This window comes from Mesoplodon bidens, assembly GCF_964165515.1.
Source record: "Mesoplodon bidens genome assembly, chromosome: 1".
NCBI classification, from domain to species: domain Eukaryota; kingdom Metazoa; phylum Chordata; class Mammalia; order Artiodactyla; family Ziphiidae; genus Mesoplodon; species Mesoplodon bidens.
Genome location: NC_138176.1, coordinates 117,391,608 through 117,412,147, shown reverse-complemented (window position 1 = coordinate 117,412,147; position 20,540 = coordinate 117,391,608). Strand labels below are relative to the sequence as shown.

The 20,540-nt window shown below is 39.5% G+C and overlaps 1 protein-coding gene across 2 annotated transcripts in view; it reads right to left on the bottom strand.

The window, feature by feature from the left end:
• Positions 1 to 7,669: 7,669 nt before the first annotated feature.
• Positions 7,670 to 20,540, bottom strand: part of ZNF37A (zinc finger protein 37A) — a 57,815-nt gene continuing 44,944 nt past the window's right edge. For both annotated transcript variants that reach the window (XM_081250311.1, XM_081250312.1), the window contains exon 5: positions 7,670 to 18,583. In XM_081250311.1, coding sequence (XP_081106437.1) covers positions 17,133 to 18,583 — 1,451 coding nt within the window. In that variant the 3' untranslated portion in view covers positions 7,670 to 17,132. The remainder of the gene's footprint in view (positions 18,584 to 20,540) is intronic.

The following is a 20,540-nucleotide window of genomic DNA, read 5'->3' as shown; positions in this document are numbered from 1 at the left end:
CACTCAGGCAGAGGGGAGGGGGGGCATGCAGCGCGGGGCGGGCCTGTGGCGGCAGAGGCTGGCGCGACACCGCACCAGCCCGAGGCGCTCTGTGCGCCCCCCCGGGGAAGCCGTCCCTGGGTCCCGGCACCCCGGCAGTGGCGGGCTGCATAGGCTCCCCGGAAGGGGGAGTGGACAGTGACCTGCGCTCGCACACAGGCCTTGTGGTGGCGGCAGCAGCAGCCCCAGCGTCCCACACCCGTCTCCGGGGTCTGCGCCTTTAGTCGCGGCTTGCGCCCGTCTCTGGAGCTTCTTTAAGCAGCGCTCTTAATGCCCTCTCCTCGCGCACCAGGAAACAAAAGGGAAGAGAAAGTCTCTTGCCTCTTCGGCAGCTCCAGACCTTTTCCCCGGACTCCCTCCGGGCTAGCCGTGTTGCAGTAACCCCTTCAGGCTCTCTTCCTGCCGCCAGCCCCAGTCCTCTCCCTGCGCTCCGACCGAAACCTGATACTGGAGCCTCAGCTCCCAGCCCCGCCCGCCCCGGCGGCCGAGCAGACAAGCCTCTCGGGCTGGTGTGTGCCTGAGGGCACCGATCCTCTGTGCCGGAATCTCTCAGCTTTGCCCTCCGCACCCCTGTTGCTGCGCTGTCCTCCGCGGCTCCGAAGCTTCCCCCTCCGCCACCCGCAGTCTCCGCCTGCGAAGGCGCTTCTAGTGTGTGGAAACCTTTCCTCCTTCACGGCTCCCTCCCACTGGTGCAGGTCCCGTCCCTATCCTTTTGTCTCTGTTTATTCTTTTTTCTTTTCCCCTACCCAGGTATGTGGGAAGTTTCTTGCCTTTTGGGGGGTCTGAGGTCTTCTGTCAGCGTTCAGTAGGTGTTCTGTAGGAGTTGTTCCACGTATAGATGAATTTCTGATGTATCTGTGGGGAGGAAGGTGATCTCCGCGTCTTACTCTTCCGCCATCTTCCTCTGTCTCAATATGTTGTTTTATTTTACCTGATAGTCAACAAGGTGGATCGACTTGTGGGGGGGTCTTTTAGAAACGCCACAAGAAGGACCAGGTGTGGGACTACCACTACATTCACCAGAATGGTCAGTTATCCATTCTCTAGCTACTGCTAACAAAAATTACTTGTGAGTCATTTTATTCTGTGCATTAAGGCTACAATAAATTTTATTTGTTTATTTAGGCTGTGCTGGGTCTTAGTTGTGGCCTGCAGGATCTTTTTTTAGTGTGGCATGAGGACTCTTAGTTGCAGCATGCAGGATTCTTAGTTGCAGCATGTGGGCTCTTAGTTGTGACATGCAAAATCTTAGTTGTGGCATGCATGCGGGATCTAGTTCCCCAACCAGGGATCGAACCCTGGCCCCCTGCATTACTCAAATAGAAACCCACTTTCTTATACCATTTTCGAGTTTTCTGGAAGATATTGAAGTTTGCCAGTTACTGATTGGATCAATCAACTCCCTTCATATATTTATTATACTCTGATACATAAGTGGGCTTAGTTGTCTAATGGCCAATCCTTCTGTCTTCCTTTCCTGTAGATGCTGTGGAGGCGTCATGAATAGTTGCCACCATGAGGACTAGCCTCTTGTCTTTCCATATAAGAAGAATTACTTCTCCCTTTCATAAGAATGTCATTTCCCTCCCCCCCCATAGATTTTTAGATTTCTCCTTTAATTGGTTTGGTAGATGATGATTCTCTCTTATATTCCCACAAACTGGTTTTATTTTTCAACAATGTTTCAGATGTGGACACACCGTTGTAATAACTGTCTTGGTAAATAGAGTGCCATGAACCAAGATAAGGTTGTAGGACTGATAATATTGTTTCTTTCAGTTTCTTTCCTTCACCTGTGTAAATCTCAAGGTTGCATATATATCCAGTTTCACTTTTGCTAACCATCCTGTCCAAAATTCCATATTTTGTGAGTTTTCCCAGATTATAGGTTTTGAATCTGAGTCATCCTCTCCACTTTATCATTGCCTCATCAAGTGATAACTCTTGTTTGGGTATATAGATTGATTGAAATTTTGGTAGAAAATAATCCAAAAGAGGTTTAACTTTTGAAATTCTGTCTGCAGGAAGTGGAGTTTCCAAGTTATCGTTAAAGTGAAGAAATGTCATTATTTGTTTGAACCTTCTTCTCGTTATAATCTTTGGAAAGATAGGTGTTTCAAGTAAGGGATCAGTTGACCAATATCCTTTCCAGTGTGACTTTATTTGTGCCATCAAAATTATTAATCCAAGAAACTTCTTCATGTCACTGTTGGTTACAGCAGTCCATTTTAAAGCCTTATCATACTTTTTATGATTTTTCATTCTGTTGGTGATACAAGTTTCAGAAGTGACCAACTCAAACAAGTTACCAAAAATTAATTCTGTTATTTCACTAACACTTTGCTGGTTATTACATTCAGTAGTTACACCTGACACACCTGTAAAGTCTTCTAATTTTCCTGAAATGTTGTCTTCAATCCACTCTTCTGTAGAAGCAAAGGAGCATTCTCCAGCACTTTAAGTTTCATTTTCACTTTCTGTATCAGAATCAGTCACTAAGATTTTTTGTCTTTTTGGTCTAATATTTACATTGTCTGAATCAGAACTATATTCTGAAGAACTATCATTTTCTGATACACTAGTATATATGCCTCTCGGACAGTCAGAGAACGTATGTGCATAAAATTCACTGAAAAATTCTTCTTCACTCAGAATTTTGCAATGCATCATTTTTGAAAACCTTATGGTAATAAACTATGCACAAGGTTGGAACAAAAACCTAATGGAGCAAAATGTGAATGATAACAGCAATCATAAGTTGTATAATGAACACTTGATCAATTCTAAGCTGTAACAACTTCGCATGGTGATGTAAATTGTGTCACTTTCTAAAAACATATTGATATGTCTCTGGTCAGTAACGTTTGGGTAACAAAAGATGTATTAATACATCTCTGGTCAATAATGTGTTAATGTAGGCATTTATTGTTATGAACTTTCCTCTCAGAACTGCTTTTGTTGTATCCTATAAGTTTTGGTATATTGTCTTTCCATTTTTGTTTGTCTCGATACTTTTTTATTCCCCTTTTAATTGCTTTAAGACATTGGTTGTTCAGGGTGTGCTGTTATTTTCTGTGTATTCATGAATTTTTCAGTTATCCTCCTGTTGATTTTTAGTTCCTTGTAATTGTGGTCTGAGGAGATACTTGGTATGATTTCAATTTTCTTCAATTTGCTAAGATTTGCTTTGTGGCCTGAGATATGGTCTGTCCTAGAAAATGTTCCATGTACACTTGATGAGAATGCATATTCTGCTGTTGTCGGATAGAATGTTCTGTATGTCTATCAGGTCTATTTGGTATGTAGTTCTGTTTAAAACCACTGGGTCCTTATTGATTCTCTCTCTGGATGATCTATCCTTTTTGAAAGTGCAGTATTAAAATCCCCCACTCTTACTGTATTGCTGTTTATTTCTCCTTTTAGCCCTTGTAGTTTTACTTTATGTGTTGATATTTAGTTGCTTCAATGTTGGTGCATAAATATATACAAACATTATATACCTTTTTAATGGAATGATCCCTTTACATGCGTGTGTGTGTATAAAACTTTTCTCTTTCTACCAGTGTCAGTTTAAAGTCTATTTTGTCTGATATATGTATAGTTACCTCTGCTATTTTTGGTTACCATTTGCAGGAAATATTTTTTTCCATTCCCTCACTTTTAGTCTATGTATGTCTTTGAGGCTAAAGTGAGTCTCTTGTAGGCAGCATGTCATTGGATCTTATTGTTTTATCCAATTAGCCATCTTTGTCTTTTGACTGGAGACTTTAATCTACTTATGTTTAAAGCAGTTATTGATAGGTAAGAACTTATATTGCCATTTTGTTAATTGTTTTCTGATTGTTTTGTAGATCCATTGTTCCTTGATTCTTACCCTGCTGTGTTTGTGTTTGATGTCTTTGGGAATTAGTATACTTTGACTTCATTGTCATGTTTTTTGTGTGTATGAATACTACAGGTTTTTTCCTTGTGGTTACCATGAGGCTTACATAAAATGTCTTAAAATTATAACACCGTGTTTTAAACTGATAACAAGACTTCAATAGCATTCCTAAGCTTTACACTTTTACTTCTCCCCCTCACATTTTAGGTTATTGATGTTACAGTTTACATATTTTTCATATTGTGAATATAATAGATTTTTTTTACTTATGCTAATTTTTACTGTTTGTTTTTTTAAGTTTTAAACTGGAGTTAGGGAACTATGTACCACCATTACTATATTACAGAATCTAACTTTGACTATATATTTACCATTACCAATGAGTTTTGTCCTACCTTCTTATGTTTTTATGATTATATAATTAGTGTCCTTTTCTTCCAGAGAGCTTCTTTAGCATTTCTTATAGGCAGATCTAATGGTGATGAGTTCTCTCAGCTTTTATTTGCTTAGGAAGGTCTTTATCTCTCCTTCATTTCTGAAGGACAGCTTGGCTGGATATAGAATCCTTGGTTGACAGGGTTTTTTTTCCTTTAGCATTTTCTAATTTATCATTCCTTTTTCTCCTGGCCTGGAAAGTTTCTGTTGAGAAATCCACCATGTCTTATGGAGGTTCCCTAGCATGTACCTTGTCTCCATTCTCTTCCTGCTTTGCAAATTCTTTGTCTTTGATTGTTGACAATTTAATTATAATGTGTCTCAGTGTAGCCTATTCAGATTCAACATATTTGGGGTCCTTTGGGTCTCATGGATCTGGATGTCCATTTCTCTCCCTTAGTTTGGGAAGACTGACATTATTGCTTTAAATATGCCATCTGTCCTTTTTTTCCTTCTGGAATTCCTATAATGAGGATATTGTTGCTTTTGATGGTGCCCCACACATCGTGTAGTCTTTCTTCACTCTTCTGCAATCTTTATTCTTTTTGTTCCTCTGACTGGATAACTTCTAGGTCTCTGATCCTTTCTTCTGCATGGTTGAGCCTGCTGTTGAAACACTACAGAATTCTTCAGTGCAGTTTCTTTTTTTTTCAGCTCTTAATTTTTTTTGGTTTCTTTGTTGAACTTCTCATTTTGTTCATGCATTGTTTTCCTAATATCCTTTAATTATCTGTGTTCTTGTAGTTTAGTAATCTTATATATATATTTATTTATTTATTTTTGCTGTATGCAGGCTTCTCACTGTTGTGGCCTCTCCCGTCGTGGAGCACAGGCTCCGGACACGCAGGCTCAGCAGCCATGGCTCATGGGCCCAGCCGCTCCGCAGCATGTGGGATCTTCCTGGACCGGGGCACAAACTCGTGTCCCCTGCATTGGCAGGCGGACTCTCAACCACTACACCACCAGGGAAGCCCTTTACTAATCTTATTTAAGAGGATTATTCTGAATTCTTTGTGTGACTGTTCCCAGATGTCCATTTCTTTAGGATGTTACTGGAGCTTTATTAGTTTCCTTTCGTGGTGTCACGTTTACTTAATTTTTCATGATCCTTGAATCCATATGTTGGTTTCTACATTTGAGCAAACGGTCTCCTCTTCCAGACTTCACAGGTTAACTTTGGTAAAGTCAGTTCTTCACCAGTCAGCTCAATTTCAGTTTCTTTAGCATTTTCTAAAGCATGTCAACTGGTAGCATACTTTGGGCAATTGGGGCTTGCTCTCCATCTCTTTTGGGGCAAGGCCTCTGCCCAAGCTCTGAGGTCAGGAGGGGCTGCCTCTGGCTGAAAACATTTGAATAGAAATTGCTGACTTTGTTTCCTGCTCAAGTGAGGCCATAGGATGGGCTCTGCTATTGCCTGGGCTCTCTGGTCATGCTTCCTGGACAGTCAGGACTAGGTATCAATACTATACTCAGCAGTTAGATGGAGCTATGAATGAGCTTCTCTTCCCTGGTGGGGTGAAGAACAGGTCCCAGGGCCAGCACAGCTCATTGTTTGGGAACCCAAATAAGGCAAGTCTGTACATCAAATTCCCTGGCTAGATGGGGCCACCAGATTTTCCCTGCAGATGAGGAAAGCCAAGGGCTTTGCTCTCTGTTCAAGTGCCATTGTAAGCAGGGGTGTTGGATGGGCTAGGCAGCTCCTCTTGTGCTCTGGTTAGGCTCCCTAATTGGATGGACTTAAGGCTCTATTCAGCAGTGGAAGGGGCTACAAATTAGTTTTCCTATCAGGGTGGGCCCCTGTACAGGCCCTAAGCATGGCAAGTCTCTTGTTTGAGGATCAAATTAGGCAGAAATATGTACCAAGTTCCGTGACCTGACAGACCACTGTCCTAGCTCTGTCAAATGGGTAGGGCCACTGGATGGGCTCTCTACTCAAGTGCTGCTGTAATCAGAGTTGCAGGATGGGCTACAGATTCCCAGGAGATCTGGCTAGGTTTCTTAGTCAAGCCAGGCTGGAAGCTGTATTCACTTTGGGTGTGGCTATAAACGAGCATCCTTGCCCAGTTGGGGCTGCAGATCAGCCCCCAAGGTCGGCAGGGCTCTTTGTTTGGGGATCAAATTAGATGGAATTGTGCACTAAGCTCCCTGGACAAATGGGGCCACTGTCTTTGTTCTGCAGATGCAGAGCTGCTGGCCAAACTCTCTGCTCAAGTGCCACTGTAATCAGGGCTGCAGGGTGAGCTACTGAGATTCCCAGGAGTTCTGGTTAGGTTTCCTGATTGGTAGTGTTGGAGGTTGTATTCAGCAATGGGTAGAGCTATGGAGTAGCTTCCCTGCCCAGGCAGGACCACAGAACTGGATTGAGTTAAGACCACAAAAAAAATATATATATATAGCCTTGCAAGGCTTGGTGGAGCTGTTCCCCCCACTCCAGCCAGGCAGGGGAGCTAATACATAGCCCCACCCTACGAGGAAGCCTGACCTGAGCGCCTGGAAAGCTGCTTAACCCAACAGCATTTCCGCAGAGAGCATGGCCAGCAGCACTGCACATCTGCAGAACCAGGACACTGGGCCATGTCTGGCCAAGGAACTTGGGGCACAGTTCTCCCTGATTAACTCTCCAAACAAGAGTCTTGCCAGCCTTGGGGGCTGTTCTGTGGCTCTGCCTGGGCAGGGAAGCTACTCTGAGTTCTGCCCACTGCTGAGTACAGCCTCCAATTATCCTCACTGCAGAACAGTTAAAGAGCTGAATGACATCCTCATGAATCCAAATCTGTTCACTCTCTGCTCTACCACCCTCAGTCTTCACCTACTGCTCAGAGATGCAGGATATAACTAAGGGTCATGTCCAGACATGAAAGATTTCAGCTGCACAAGAAAGAAGCCTTTCCAGAAGTTTTCAGAACACCTATGCAAACAGCTCTGGCCAGAATGAGGACATGTGCCAATCCCAAACAAATCCCTGAGGAGAAACTTTTCCATGACTGGCTTAATCTAATCAAGGTTTACTCTGAGCATTCTAAGACTAAGGTAAAAAAATACAAATCAAGGCTATGCTACCAAGGGAAAAAAATGAGTATAGGGGAATAAAGAGTTTGTAAGAATCTATCAATTGTTTGAAAGCTAATTCAAGAAATAACAGCTAATGCATGCATAACTCATAGTTCATAAATTATTCTGAGCACTGCTATGAAGTAGGCACTACTCATGTCCCCGTTTTATAGATGAGGGTCTGAGTACAGATAGTTAATTTGTCACAAATCTTTTAAGAGACAAAGCCAGAGAGCATATAAACTCAAGCAATCTGGTATCTAACTCTACATCCTCCCGTTTATTGGGAAGAAAGGAATAGGAAAAAATATATACACAACATCATAATACAGATGTAAGTATTTCCTGTTTAGCTTAGATTATACAACACATACCTAGATGTCTCATCTGAACATTTTAACAGGATATTTTCTTCATATAATGGAAAGCAATACTGTGTTGAATTGAAGTAGCTCAAATCTGCTTTCTTTAATTAACATGATAATGCTTATTTTGTTTAATTAGTATTTTCATTATACCCACTGGTAGATGCTGAGGCACATGAAAACTTAATAAACACAATGTTTAAATTCTTTATTAGAGTTAATAGAAAACACTGGCCATATCCACTTATATATGCCAGGAAACCATAAGAGAACATATACTAGGTATGGTAAACTTGACAACTGTAAAATATTATTTGCCTTAAAATGTATATTAAGAGAAATTGGTTAGCATTTAATGTGAAAAATCTTTGTCACATAGCTAAGGGGACAAAATATGTTATGTAATATATTCACATACCTTTAGCACATCACACAGGGATTCTTCACTTACATGCTTAACTGCTGTTATCCTAATGAATCATCTTATTTGTGTTGTTTGTTTTTTAAGAACTGAGAAACTATTGGAGGGATTTCAGGGAGCCAACATGTTCAGACTTTCTGTTTTTTATTAAGGAACAGTTATACTAAACTATGAGTGTATATAAATATTCACAATAACTTTTGCCAAGTGAATACACCTACAATCAATATGCAGATAAAAAACCAGAACACTGCTAACACCAGATGAGCTCCCTCAAGTCAATCCTTGCAACTTGTCACCATCCAGGCAACTACCATCCCAACTTCCAACACCACATATTAAATTTGCCTTTTTGAGTGAAATACAGTATGTACCCCTTTGTGCTGTTTCTTTTGTATGCGTGCAGTTGTGGTTGGTTCACTCTCACTGCTGTAGAGTGTATCACTGAGTGAATAGAGCACATTTATATATCCATTCTAGTGTTGGTGGACATTTGTGCTGTTGTCTGTATCCAGGCTATTGAGAATAGTACTACTGTGAATACTCTTTCAGTAAAAATATTTGTATTTATCTGTTGGATATATGCCTAGAAGTACAATTACACATCCAAAATTTAGGGGAATTCCCTGGCAGTCCAGTGGTTAGGACTCCATGCTTAAGATCCCGGGTGCTGTGCAGCACGGCCAAAAACGACAACAAAAAACTATCAAAACAAACAAAAAACAAAAAAACCTCAAAATTAACATGCATGCTCAGCTTTAGTAGAAAAAGCCTGTTTCCAAAAGTGTACAATTTAGATTTCCACCAAACTTGTATGAGTCCCAGTTGCTTCATATCTTCATCAGTTTTTAAAAAATCATTTTAGCCATTCTGGTGTGTAGTGGTATTAAATTTTTGTTATAATTTACCTTTCCTTGATGGCTACTGAAGCTGATCAAGTTTTCACATGTTTACTTGCCAGTTAAATATACTCTTTGTAAATTATGTTCAATTTACATTTTTCTGCTAATTTTTCTGACTTTTCTTGATTTATAGGAGCTGTTTACATATTTTGTGTAAGAGTCCTTGGTTAGAAACATGCACTGCAGTTGTCTCCTCCCAGTATGCCACTGGCTTTTAACTTGTGTTTTTTGAACAAACAACATTTAATTCCAATGCAAATTTTTCTATATTGTTTTTGTTTAACGTCTCTTACCCAAGGTCATGATGTTCACCCGTTTTCTACCAGTGTTATTGTATTGCCTTTCACATTTAGATGTACAATCTATATGAAACTGACTTACGTGCATGGTAGGTGGTTACAGCCAAGATGTTTCTTTTTTGCATATAGCGGGCCAATTATCCCAGTACCACTTATGATGAAAACCATCTTTTCACCACAGTACTACATGTGACCTTTGTCATTTATCAGTATGCTTGGACCTGTTTCTTAACATTGTTCATTGCTGTGACTATACAGACATACTTCATTTTATTGTGCTTCACTTAGTTGCACTTGACAGATAATGCATGTTTTACAGAGTGAAGGTTTTGCGGCAACCCTGCATCAAGCAAGTCTATCAGTGCCATTTTTTTTCCAATAGCATTTGCTCACTTCATGTCTCTGTGTCACACTTTGGTAATTCTCACTGTATTTCAAACTTTTCATTTTTAAACTTGTTAAGGCAATCTGTGATCAGTGATCTTTGATGTTACTATTCAAAAAGATTACAACTTGCTGAAGGCTCTAATGGTGGTTAGCATTTTTTATCAACAGATATAACACTGTTGCACACTTAATAGACTACAGTATAAACATAACTTTTATATGCACTGAGGAACCAGTGTGACTCGCTTTATTACAATATTTACTTTATTGCTGTGGTCCAGAACCAAGCCAATAACTCTGAGGTCTGCCTGTAACAATCTAGTTATGTAGCAGTCTGAGTCCTGGAGCTTTATTTTGCTATTTGCAGACTGTGTCAGCTATTGTTGGTCAGTGCATCTGCAAATACATTTTAAATTCATAATTTCCAACAACAAAACCTGCTGTTGGATGGCAGTTAGGGTTGCATTGAATTAATCATTCAATTTAGGGAGAAATCAGTCTTCAAAGTCATCAACACTAAGTAAATCCTTTCATTTATTTTTGTTAACTGTTTTGGATTTTTGTAGGTGTTTTTTCTTCCCTTCCTTTTTTTGTTCTCTTGTGATCTGATGACTAACTTTAGTGTTGTGTTTGGATTCCTTTTTCTTTTTTGTGTGTGTATCTATTGTAGATTTTCAGTTGCAGTTACCATGAGGTTTTGATATAGCAGTCTATATCAAAAAAATAAGATTGTATTAAGTTGCTGATCTTTAATTTCAAATGCATTTCCAATATCCTGCACTTGTGCTCTCCTCACAATTGCTGGTTTTGATATCATATTTGTGTGCAGATAATTTCCTATCTTTACTGTATGTTTGCCTTTACTGGTGAGCTCTTCCATTCATAATTTTCTTGTTTCTAGTTGTGGTCTTTTCTTTCCCACCTAGAGAAGTTCCTTTAACATTTGCTGCAAAGCTGGTCTGGTGGTGCTGAATTCTCTTAGCTTCTGCTTATCAGAAAAGCTTTTGATTTCTCTGTTGAATCTGAATGGGAAGCTTGCTGTTCATTCTTGGTTGTAGGTTCTTCCCTTTCATAACTTTAAATACATTGTGCCACCCCCTTCTGGCCTGCAGAGTTTTTGCTGAGAAATCAGCTGATAACCTTATGGGAGTTTCCTTGTACGTTATCTGTTGCCTTTCCCTCGTTGCTTTTAATATTTTTTCTTTATCTTTAACTTTTGTCAATTTGATTACTGTGTGTCTTGGCGTGTTTCCCCTTGGGTTTATCCTGCCTGGGACTCTCTGCCCTTCCTGGACTTGGGTGACTATTTTCTTAACCATGGTAGGGAAGTTTCCAGCTATTATCTCTTCATGTATTTTCTCAGGTCCTTTCTCTTACTCTTCTCCTTCTGGGACCCCTATAATACAAATGTTTGTGTGTTTAATGTTGTCCCAGATGTCTCTTAGACTGTCCTCATTTCTTTTCATTCTTTTTTCTTTATTCTGTTCCATGGTAGTGATTTCCACCATTCTGTCTTCCAGCTCACTTATCTATTCTTCTGCCTCAGTTATTCTATTGATTCCTTCTAGTGTATTTTTCATTTCAATTATTGTATTGTTCATCTGTTTGTATGTTCTTTAGTTCTTCTAGGTTTTTGTTAAACATTTCTTGTATCCTGTGTCTCCATCTGTGTCTCCATTTTTTTCCCCACGATCTTGGATCATCTTTACTATCATTACTCTGAATTCTTTTTCGGGTAGATTGCCTATCTCTACTTCACTTAGATGGTGTTCTGGGGTTTTATCTTGTTCCTTCATCTGGGACATATTCCTCCGCTGTCTCATTTTGTCTAATTTTCTGTGATTGCAGTTTCCATTTTGCAGGCTGCAGGGTTGTAGTTCCTTCTGGCTTCTGCTACCTACCCCCTGGTGGATGAGGCTGGCTAAGAGACTTATGCAGGCTTCCTGGTGGGAAGGACTGGTACCTGTGCACTGGTGGGTGGAACTGGGTCTTGTCGTTCTGGTAGGCAGGGCCATATCAGGGTGTGTTTATCAGGCAGCAGTTTATTCAGGAGGACTTTAAGCAGCCAGTCTGCTGTTAGTGGGGCTGTGTTCCTGCCCTCTTGGTTTTTTGGTCTGAGGTGTCCCAGTACTGAGCCTGTAGGCTGTTGGGTGGGGCCAGGTCTTGGTGAGAAAATGGCAGCCTCCAAGAGGGCTTAGGCCAGTGAGTACTCGCCAGAACTGCTGCCACCAGTGTCCTTGTCCCCGCAGTGAGTCACAGCCAACCCTGCCTCCGCAGGAGACCCTCCAACACTAGCAGGTAAGTCTAGCCCAGTCTCTTACGAGGTCACCACTTTTTTTCCCTGGGTCCTGGTACACACAAGACCCTTTGTGCATCCTCCAAGAGTGGAGTTTCTGTTTACCCCAGTCCTGGGGAATTCCTGTGATCAAACCCTGCTGGCCTTCAAAGCCAGACTCTCTGGGGGCTCCTCCTTCTGTTGCCAGACCCCCAGGCTGGGAGCTCAGAACTTTCACTCCTGTGCGAGAACTGTGGTATAACTGTTTTCGAGTTTGTGAGTCGCTCACCCGGCATATATGAGATATGATTTTATTGTGATTGTGCTCCTCCTACTGTCTCTTTGTTGCTTCTTCTTCGTCTTTGGATGTAGGGTATCTTTTTTGGTAGGTTCCCGCATTTTTTTTTTTTTTTTTGTCAGTGGTTGTTCAGTTCATTGTGATTTTGATGGTTCCATAAGGAGTGAGTTCACTTCCTTCTACTCTGCCATCTTCTCCCCACAAGTCATTCTTAACACCCTTTCATTTATTTTTGTCTTTGAACTTCTCTTAATTTTGTGATGCACTTTTTGGATTTCTGGAACTGTTTTAGGGCTGTTGTATGTCCAGAGACTCGAACATAATTATTTCCTTTATTTTTCTGTTTCCCCTTTCCCCAATTATGTCAGGCAGGAGAATAAATCTGGTCTTTGCCACCCTATCCAGGAAGGATGCAATTCTCCTGGCATCATTTAATTTTTCTATTGGTTGTTTATACATAAAAATATAATTTTTATATAGCCAGTTTGCTAAATTCACATATTTCTAATAATTTTTCCATAGACTTTTAAATGTAAACAATGGTATTACCTGCAAATAACGTTTTACTTCAGTCTTCCCAGTTTTTATGTCTTATTTTTATTTTTATTTCGCCTTCCTGACCTGACCTAGCTAAAACCTTCAGTCCACTGTTAGATAGTAGTGGTGGTAGTAACAAGCATTCTTGTCTCATTATTATGTTTTAAAATTTATTTATTTTTGGCTGCGTTGGGCCTTCATCGCTGCGTGTGGGCTTTCTCTAGTTGTGGCAAGTGGGGGCTACTCTTTGTTGTGATGCGCAGGCTTCTCATTGCAGTGGCTTCTCGTTGCGGAGCACGAGCTCTAGGCATGCAAGCTTCAGTAGTTGTGGCACGCAGGCTTAGTTGCTCAGTGGCATGTGGGAATCTTCCTGGACCAGGGTTCGAACCCGTGTCCCCTGCACTGGCAGGTGGATTCTTAACCACTGCACCACCAGGGAGGTCCTTGTCTCATTATTAATATCAGGAAGAAATATTCTAGTATTTGTCTACTTAGTTTGATATTTGTTGTATGTTAGCTTTTTATTTGTTTTTAATGAAGTTTCCTTCTATTCCTAGTGTATTTTAATCATGAATGTGTGTAAAGTTCTATCAAATGTTTTGCACATCTACTGAGACACTAATATGGTTTAACTTATTTTTTTCTAATGTGGTAGGCTACATCAATTAACTTAAACTTTTAAGTATTTGCTTGGATATGATTTCAAATTTACTAAAGTCACTAGTAGAAAAAACTCACTCTGATTTCCCCCTGTGCACTGCATTTCCTCCATCTGTCCCTTGAGCACATACTTGAACTCTGTCTCTACACACACACACTCATTACTCTTTTTCTAAAGTGTTTGAAAATAACCTGCAGACACGAGACTTCGTTTCCCCTATGTACTTGAGCATGTATTTTCCTGAAACAAAACACTTACCTATGGACCCAAGTCTGGAAATAAACACTACCATCGAATTTACACTCTTCATTGTCCCAACTATTTTATTTTTCCTTTTTGTTTTTATTTTAAAACATCTTCAGTCTATTCCAACCTGGAACAGTCTCCCAGTCTTTTCCTTTTATGTCCTTGACAATTTAAATACAGGCTTTACATTCTATAATATAACCTTTCAAGGGGGTTCATCTGATATTTCCGCATTAGCATACTCTGGCTATGCTTTCTTGGTAAGAATACAGCACAAATGCGTTGGCTCTTCTCAGAGCATCTCACCAGGGAGTACATTACGTTGACCTGTCCTACCATTGGTGAAGTGAACTTTGATCACTTGATTATGTTGGTGTCTGCCAGGTTTATCATAAAAATCACCATTTTCACATTTGTAGTTGATTAGTATTTTGTGGCAAAATATTTGAGATAATGCCAATACCTGTTCTTCATTAAACTTCTACCCACAAACTCTAGCCTATGTTGGCAACTATTTACTGAATCAACCACCAGTATGATGGTTGCCAAATAGTGTTTTTTCTATTGCCATTATTCCTCCTACATTTATTAGTTGGCTTATAAAGAAAGCTTTCCCTCCTCTATGTATTTATCCACTTATTTATATCTGTACAAATTATTGGATTCCCATTTTTAAGTCACTTATATTATGATGCTATTGTTATTTGTTTTGATGTTCAAACTGTCTCAGATTTGGCCACTGCAACCTGTCCAAGGTGCTTCTTTTGACATGTTTCCATAATTCTTAGAACATTTTCTTATTGTCTGATAGCTTATTCCAAGTCAGAGATGGGGAGAAATATCTATCACTCCAGAGACCTGCTCCATTTTTGGTGGGAGGATAGTATTTAGTAATTAATAACCTGGTAATTGGCGTGCTCAGTGCTACTGAGGTGTCAGTAGACAGGTCCGTAAAATACACACACACACAACTGCTATAATTATTTCTGTGTAGTTAAAATAAGTATCATTACAGTCCAACACTCCAGGTGGTTTTCTAGCTTCCCCCCTTTCCATTTTTATAGATACCTTTTCCAACAGTGAGGAACCTGGCTCTCATCATCTTCAATACATTTACTTATCAGCTCAATGTTACCAGTATCTCAGCCATGCTAACCATCTCTTCCATTTGCCCCCAGCACTCTTGATGCAGGTTGGCACATCACCACCACACCTTTCTCATCCCTCATGGCAGGCTTATTCTGCCTTTTCAACTCTAGGAAGGGACAGCAGAAGAGAAATTTACAAAGTGCAAGGGAGAAAGGAGAATCAGAGAGAGGAGTAGAAGGCCAAATGGATTGAATTTGCAATACTAAATCTATGCTTTGATTCCTCTAGTAAACATCATTTAGTCAAGATACATTATCCTTTGATATGGCTGGAATTTTTTTAATTTTAGGATTTTGTATCTAAATTCATAAGATAGTGGTCTATAACTTTACTTTACTGAAGTGTCTTGAAGGTTTTGGTATCAAAGTTGTACTGGCCTCATAAAGTGAACAGGAAAATTCCTATATTCCTATCTCTGGAAGTTTATAAAAGTTTGGTATTATGTCTTTTTTTAATATTTAGAATAACTGCAGTGAAGCCATCTGTTCCTATGAGTTTTCTTTCTGGTAGATTTGAAAATATGACTCAGATTGTTTGCAGTTTTGACCTCTGGTATGACCTTGTGCTTTTATTGATAGCATGCTGTGTTTGCTAGGGGCCCATCCTACTGGCAGTTCCTGAATTCTATTCATTTTTTCTCAGTACTGAAAAAATCTACTTGTGTTTTTGAGCTTAGATTTTCAAGTTCCTGCCCTGTGTCAGTATTCTCAAAATTTTGAGAAACTGGCTATGTGTTTGAAGCCTCTTATGTTTCAGAATTTTTCACTCCAGCCTTGACTGGCAGAGTTCACCGTTCACCTGGTTTCTGGTCTCCCTGCGCCCTAACCCCCCTTTCCCCATCAAGCTATAGCCCTCTGCCTGAGCCACGCTCAATATTCAGGTTCCTCCCTGTAGCCAGAATTGGCAAGTGCTCCCAGGAAAAACAGCTATATTTTCCCATATACTTTCTGTCATTCACTCCTCTCCTGAATATTACCATTCTAGCCCTCTTTGCTTCTGCAATAGGTTGCAAGTAAATAGATGATTTTTGTGAACTGCTTTTCTAGTTGTTCTTAGTGAGTGCAGTGGTCTGCTTCAAACTACTATATCTTACTCAGTAGTAAAATCTATTTGTGCTTTTAAAAGCTCCATACTTAACAGTGTATATGTTTGTACATGAATGTTCTGCTTTTTAAAGAAACATGTTAAGTATGTGGATAAATAAAGTTGGTTGCAGTAAGTCACTTCACAGCAGGATGGCATCTGCCAAACTGTTAAACACTGGTAAGGCAGAAACTACCTATATTTCATACCACTTCCGCTACACCAGGTAGCTGCATTCAAGGAACCTACATTGCCCCTTTGATCCACCATTTCAGGACAGGCCACTCAAAATTAGTCAGCCTCACAATCAGAAATCCTGCTGGCAAGTTCCTGTGCTATGTATATCACCAAGACCAGGATATCTCTCTCTACCTGGACATCAGAAAATCTTCTTGCAGGTGGGTCCCCTTGCTAAAAATGTTCCCTTGTTTTCCATATGCCTGAGCAATAAACATGTGAGTTGCTTACAACCCCTGGTTCCAGTTGATGTCCAGTACCTTAAATTGGAAGGAATAGCACACCCAGCAATAGGCCAAATTGTATAAATGCTATGTCTAAATGCAAACATTCTCCACATTTCCTAAATGCTAGACACTTCAGTTCAAAATTGCTGATGTATGATAAGCTTAGGTTTAACTTAAAGCTTCTATCCACTTAAATTACTATCTGATGTCCACTGAAATGCTACTTCAAACATTTCACACAAGTCCAATAAAACACCAACTCATAGTAAATGCTTTCCTATAACTTGCTATAGTTTGTGCATTTTCTCTGGCCTGTGGATGAAGTCTTCTCTATGAATACTGATAGAGGTTTCTACCCTGTGTGATTTCTCTGATGTTTAGTGAGGTGTGGCTTTGGGCAGAAGGTTCCCTGTATTCATTCACCAATAGGTTTTCTGTACTCTGAGCTTTCTGATACACTGTATGGTCCAAATTCCAGTAGAAAATTTTCCTATGTCCAGAATATCTTCATATTATTTTCTTCCCTCTCTAAGTTCTCTGCTGTATTATGAGAACTGACTTTAGACCAAAGATGTTCTCAAAATCTTAATAGATTTTTCTCTCTGCTTTGTGTTCTTTGTTCTAAAAACTCTTGACTTCACCCAGAGTGATTTCCCTCGTTTATTATATTTATAGGGTTTCTTCCCAAATGTGTTCTCTGATGTACAGTAAGTTTTGACTTCACATAGAATGATTTCCTGCAAACATTACATTCATAGGGTTTCTCCCCTGTGTGTGTTCTATGATGTGCAGTGAGTTTTGACTTCACACAGAATGACTTTCCACATTCATTACATTCATAGGGTTTCTGTCTTACGTGAGTTCTCTGATGAACAATTAGGGCTGATTTCTGACGGAAGTTTTTCCCACATTCATTACATCCAAAAGGTTTCTCTCCTGTATGTCTCCTCTGATGTTCTGTGAAACCCGAGTAGTAGCAGAAAAATTTTCCACATTCAGTACATTCATAGGGCTTCTCGCCTGTATGAGTTCTCAAATGTTTAGTGAGAGTTGACTTCTCAGAGAAAGATTTCCCACATTCATTACATTCATAAGGTTTTTCCCCTGTGTGAGTTCTTTGATGTTTAATGAGGTCTGATTTTCTGAGAAAAGCCTTCCCACATTCATAGCATTCATAGGGCTTCTCCCCTGTGTGTGTTTTCTGATGTACAGTAAGGACTGACTTAAATGAGAAGGATTTCCCACATTCATGACATTCATATGGTTTCTCCCCTGTGTGTGTTCTATGATGTTGGGTGAGGGTTGACTTTTCACTGAAGGATTTCCCACATTCTTGACATTCATAAGGTTTCTCCCCTGTATGAATTCTCTGATGTTTAATGAGGTCTGAATTCTTGCAGAAAGTTTTCCCACATTCATGACATTCACAGGATTTTTCCCCAGTGTGGGTTCTCTGATGTCTTGTGTGTGCTGACTTCTTGTTGAAGGTTTTTCCACATTCATGACATTCATAGGGTTTTTCTCCTGTTTCTATGCTCTGTTGTATGCCAAAGACTAATTTTTCATTGAAAAAGTTTCCGCATTCATTATATTCAATAATATTGTCAATTGAGTGGCTTCTCTGAATTGGAATGAGATCTGACTTCTGGCTCAAAGGGTGAACATTATGTTTAAAGAGAATGGATTCCTCAAAGAAATTTTCTCCACATTCATTAAATTCATAGTGATTCTCTTTTGGATGTGTTCTCTGATGAGCAAAGAGAGATGACATATCACAGAAGGTTTTTCTGTATTCTGTGTATTCACAGGTGTTCTGTCCCGTGTAAGGATTCTTATGTATAACAAAGAGTAAATTCTCATGGAAAGCTTTCCTACAGTCACTGTATTCAAAAGGTTGCTCCAAAATTTGAATTTTTTGATGCTGAACAGAGTCTTCATTAAGACAGAAGCCATTCCCATTTTTATTATATTCATAAGATTTCTCTTCAGAGTGAATTCCTTCATGCTTGTCATCATGGAACCATTTTGTACCTTTGTTAAACTCATCAAACTTCTTTCTTGAATAGTTTCTACTGCTATTAATTAATTCTGAAATAGAGGGACAAGAAAGATTAGTTCACAAGGATATTCAGAGGAAATAGTTAGCATTAGGTTTCGGGGAGTTGATCAGTTTAGGTCCTTATCTCTTCATGCCTAGAATATGACAACAGTGTATACGTCCAGTCTTCTCTCTCTTTTCCATTCTACCCAGCAGCAACAAATCAATATTCTAAGAGCCCTAACTCATAAAGGAACAGTACTAAAACCCAAGGTCTAATTCTTTTCTAGCTCTGATTCATGAGGAATAAAAATAAGCAACAAAAGAGCAAATCAATGAGTGGACAAGCCATTCTTGCCACAGATTCAGACTTACAGCTCTATTGTAGGTATGGTATGTTCCCTTCATTACATCAGAGTTGGTCAGCAGTGGACCTCTTCTGACCATCAAACCCTGTTTCAGTCCCTTCTGGCTTTCCCCCAGATTTCACCTGAGTCAGTATCAGTTTTCAATCCTGCTTTCATATCCATGTTTCAACATCTCTGTATACCATGAAAACTGTAAGGAATAAAATTCTAAACCTGGTCCTAGAAATTTCTTTTACCTTTACCTTATGATTTTTTTGTTTATGTGTGGTTGTTTTTACTCCTCTACTATCTACAATATTCTATATCCTTGAGTTTAATGTCCAAAAACTTACAATATATATTTAAAAATTTATTGAAGTATAGTTGATTTACAATGTTGTTAGTTTCTGGTATACAGAAGAGCTTCTCAGTTATATATATATATATACATTTTCATATTCATTTCCATTATACTTAATTACAGGATATTAAATCTAGTTCCCTGTGCTGTACACAGAGGAGGACCTTGTTGTTTGTCCACTCATATATCCTAGTTTACATCTGCTAATCCCAAACTCCCACTCCATCCCTCCCCCTTGGCAACCACCAGTCTGTACTCTATATCTGTGAGTCTATTTCTGTTTCATATATAAATTCGTTTGTGTCATATTTTATATTCCACATATAAGTGATCATGTGGTATATGTCTTTCTGAATTATTTCACTTAGTATGATAATCTCTAGGTCCATCCATGTTGTTGCAAATGGTATTATTTCATTCTTTTTTATAGCTGAGTAATATTCCATTGTATATATGTACCACATCTTCTTTATCCATTCCTCTGTCAATGGACATTTAGGTTGTTTCCATGTCTTGGCTATTGTAAATAGTGCTGCTATGAACATTGGGGTGCATGTATCTTAGAGTTTTGTCTGGATATATGCCTACGAGTGGGATTGTGGGATCATATGGCAATTCTATTTTTAGTTTTTTGAGGAACCTCCATAGTGGCTGTATCAATTTACATTCCCACCAACAGTGGAGGAGTGTTCCCTTTCTCCACACTCTCTCCACCATTTGTTGTTTGTGGATTTTTTAATGATGGCCATTTCACAGCTGTGAGGTGATATCCTGTTGTAGTTTTGGTTTGCATTTCTCTAATAATTAGTGATGTTGAGCATCTTTTCATGTGCCTATTGGCCATCATCATCTGTGTGTTCTTTGGAGCAATGTCTATTTAGGTCTTCTGCCCATTTTTTGATTGGGTTATCTTGTTGAGTTGTATGAGCTGTTTGTATACTTGGGAAATTAAGCCCTTGAGAACTGACAATATATTGTTTTAAAGTATCACTGAGACAAACATATTTTTTAGCCATCATTTTACAAATCTAGAATGAATATATTTTTCTTTGGGTAAGCCCAGCTGTTTATCCCCTATAAATTGCTCATTTTCATCTACTGTCATCTACTCCTTGCTGTTGCCCTGGTTCTGTCTCCTCTGTGTGTTCATCCACCCACCTGTAGATGTATTGATGTATGGAACTCTTTCTTTGTTGTCCTGGTGTGTTGGGCAGAGGATTTCTTGAGTTACAGATGTTTTACTGTTTGTAGGTTGAAGGGGAGTGACAAAATGAATATCTCAAACTGCCATGATGCTGA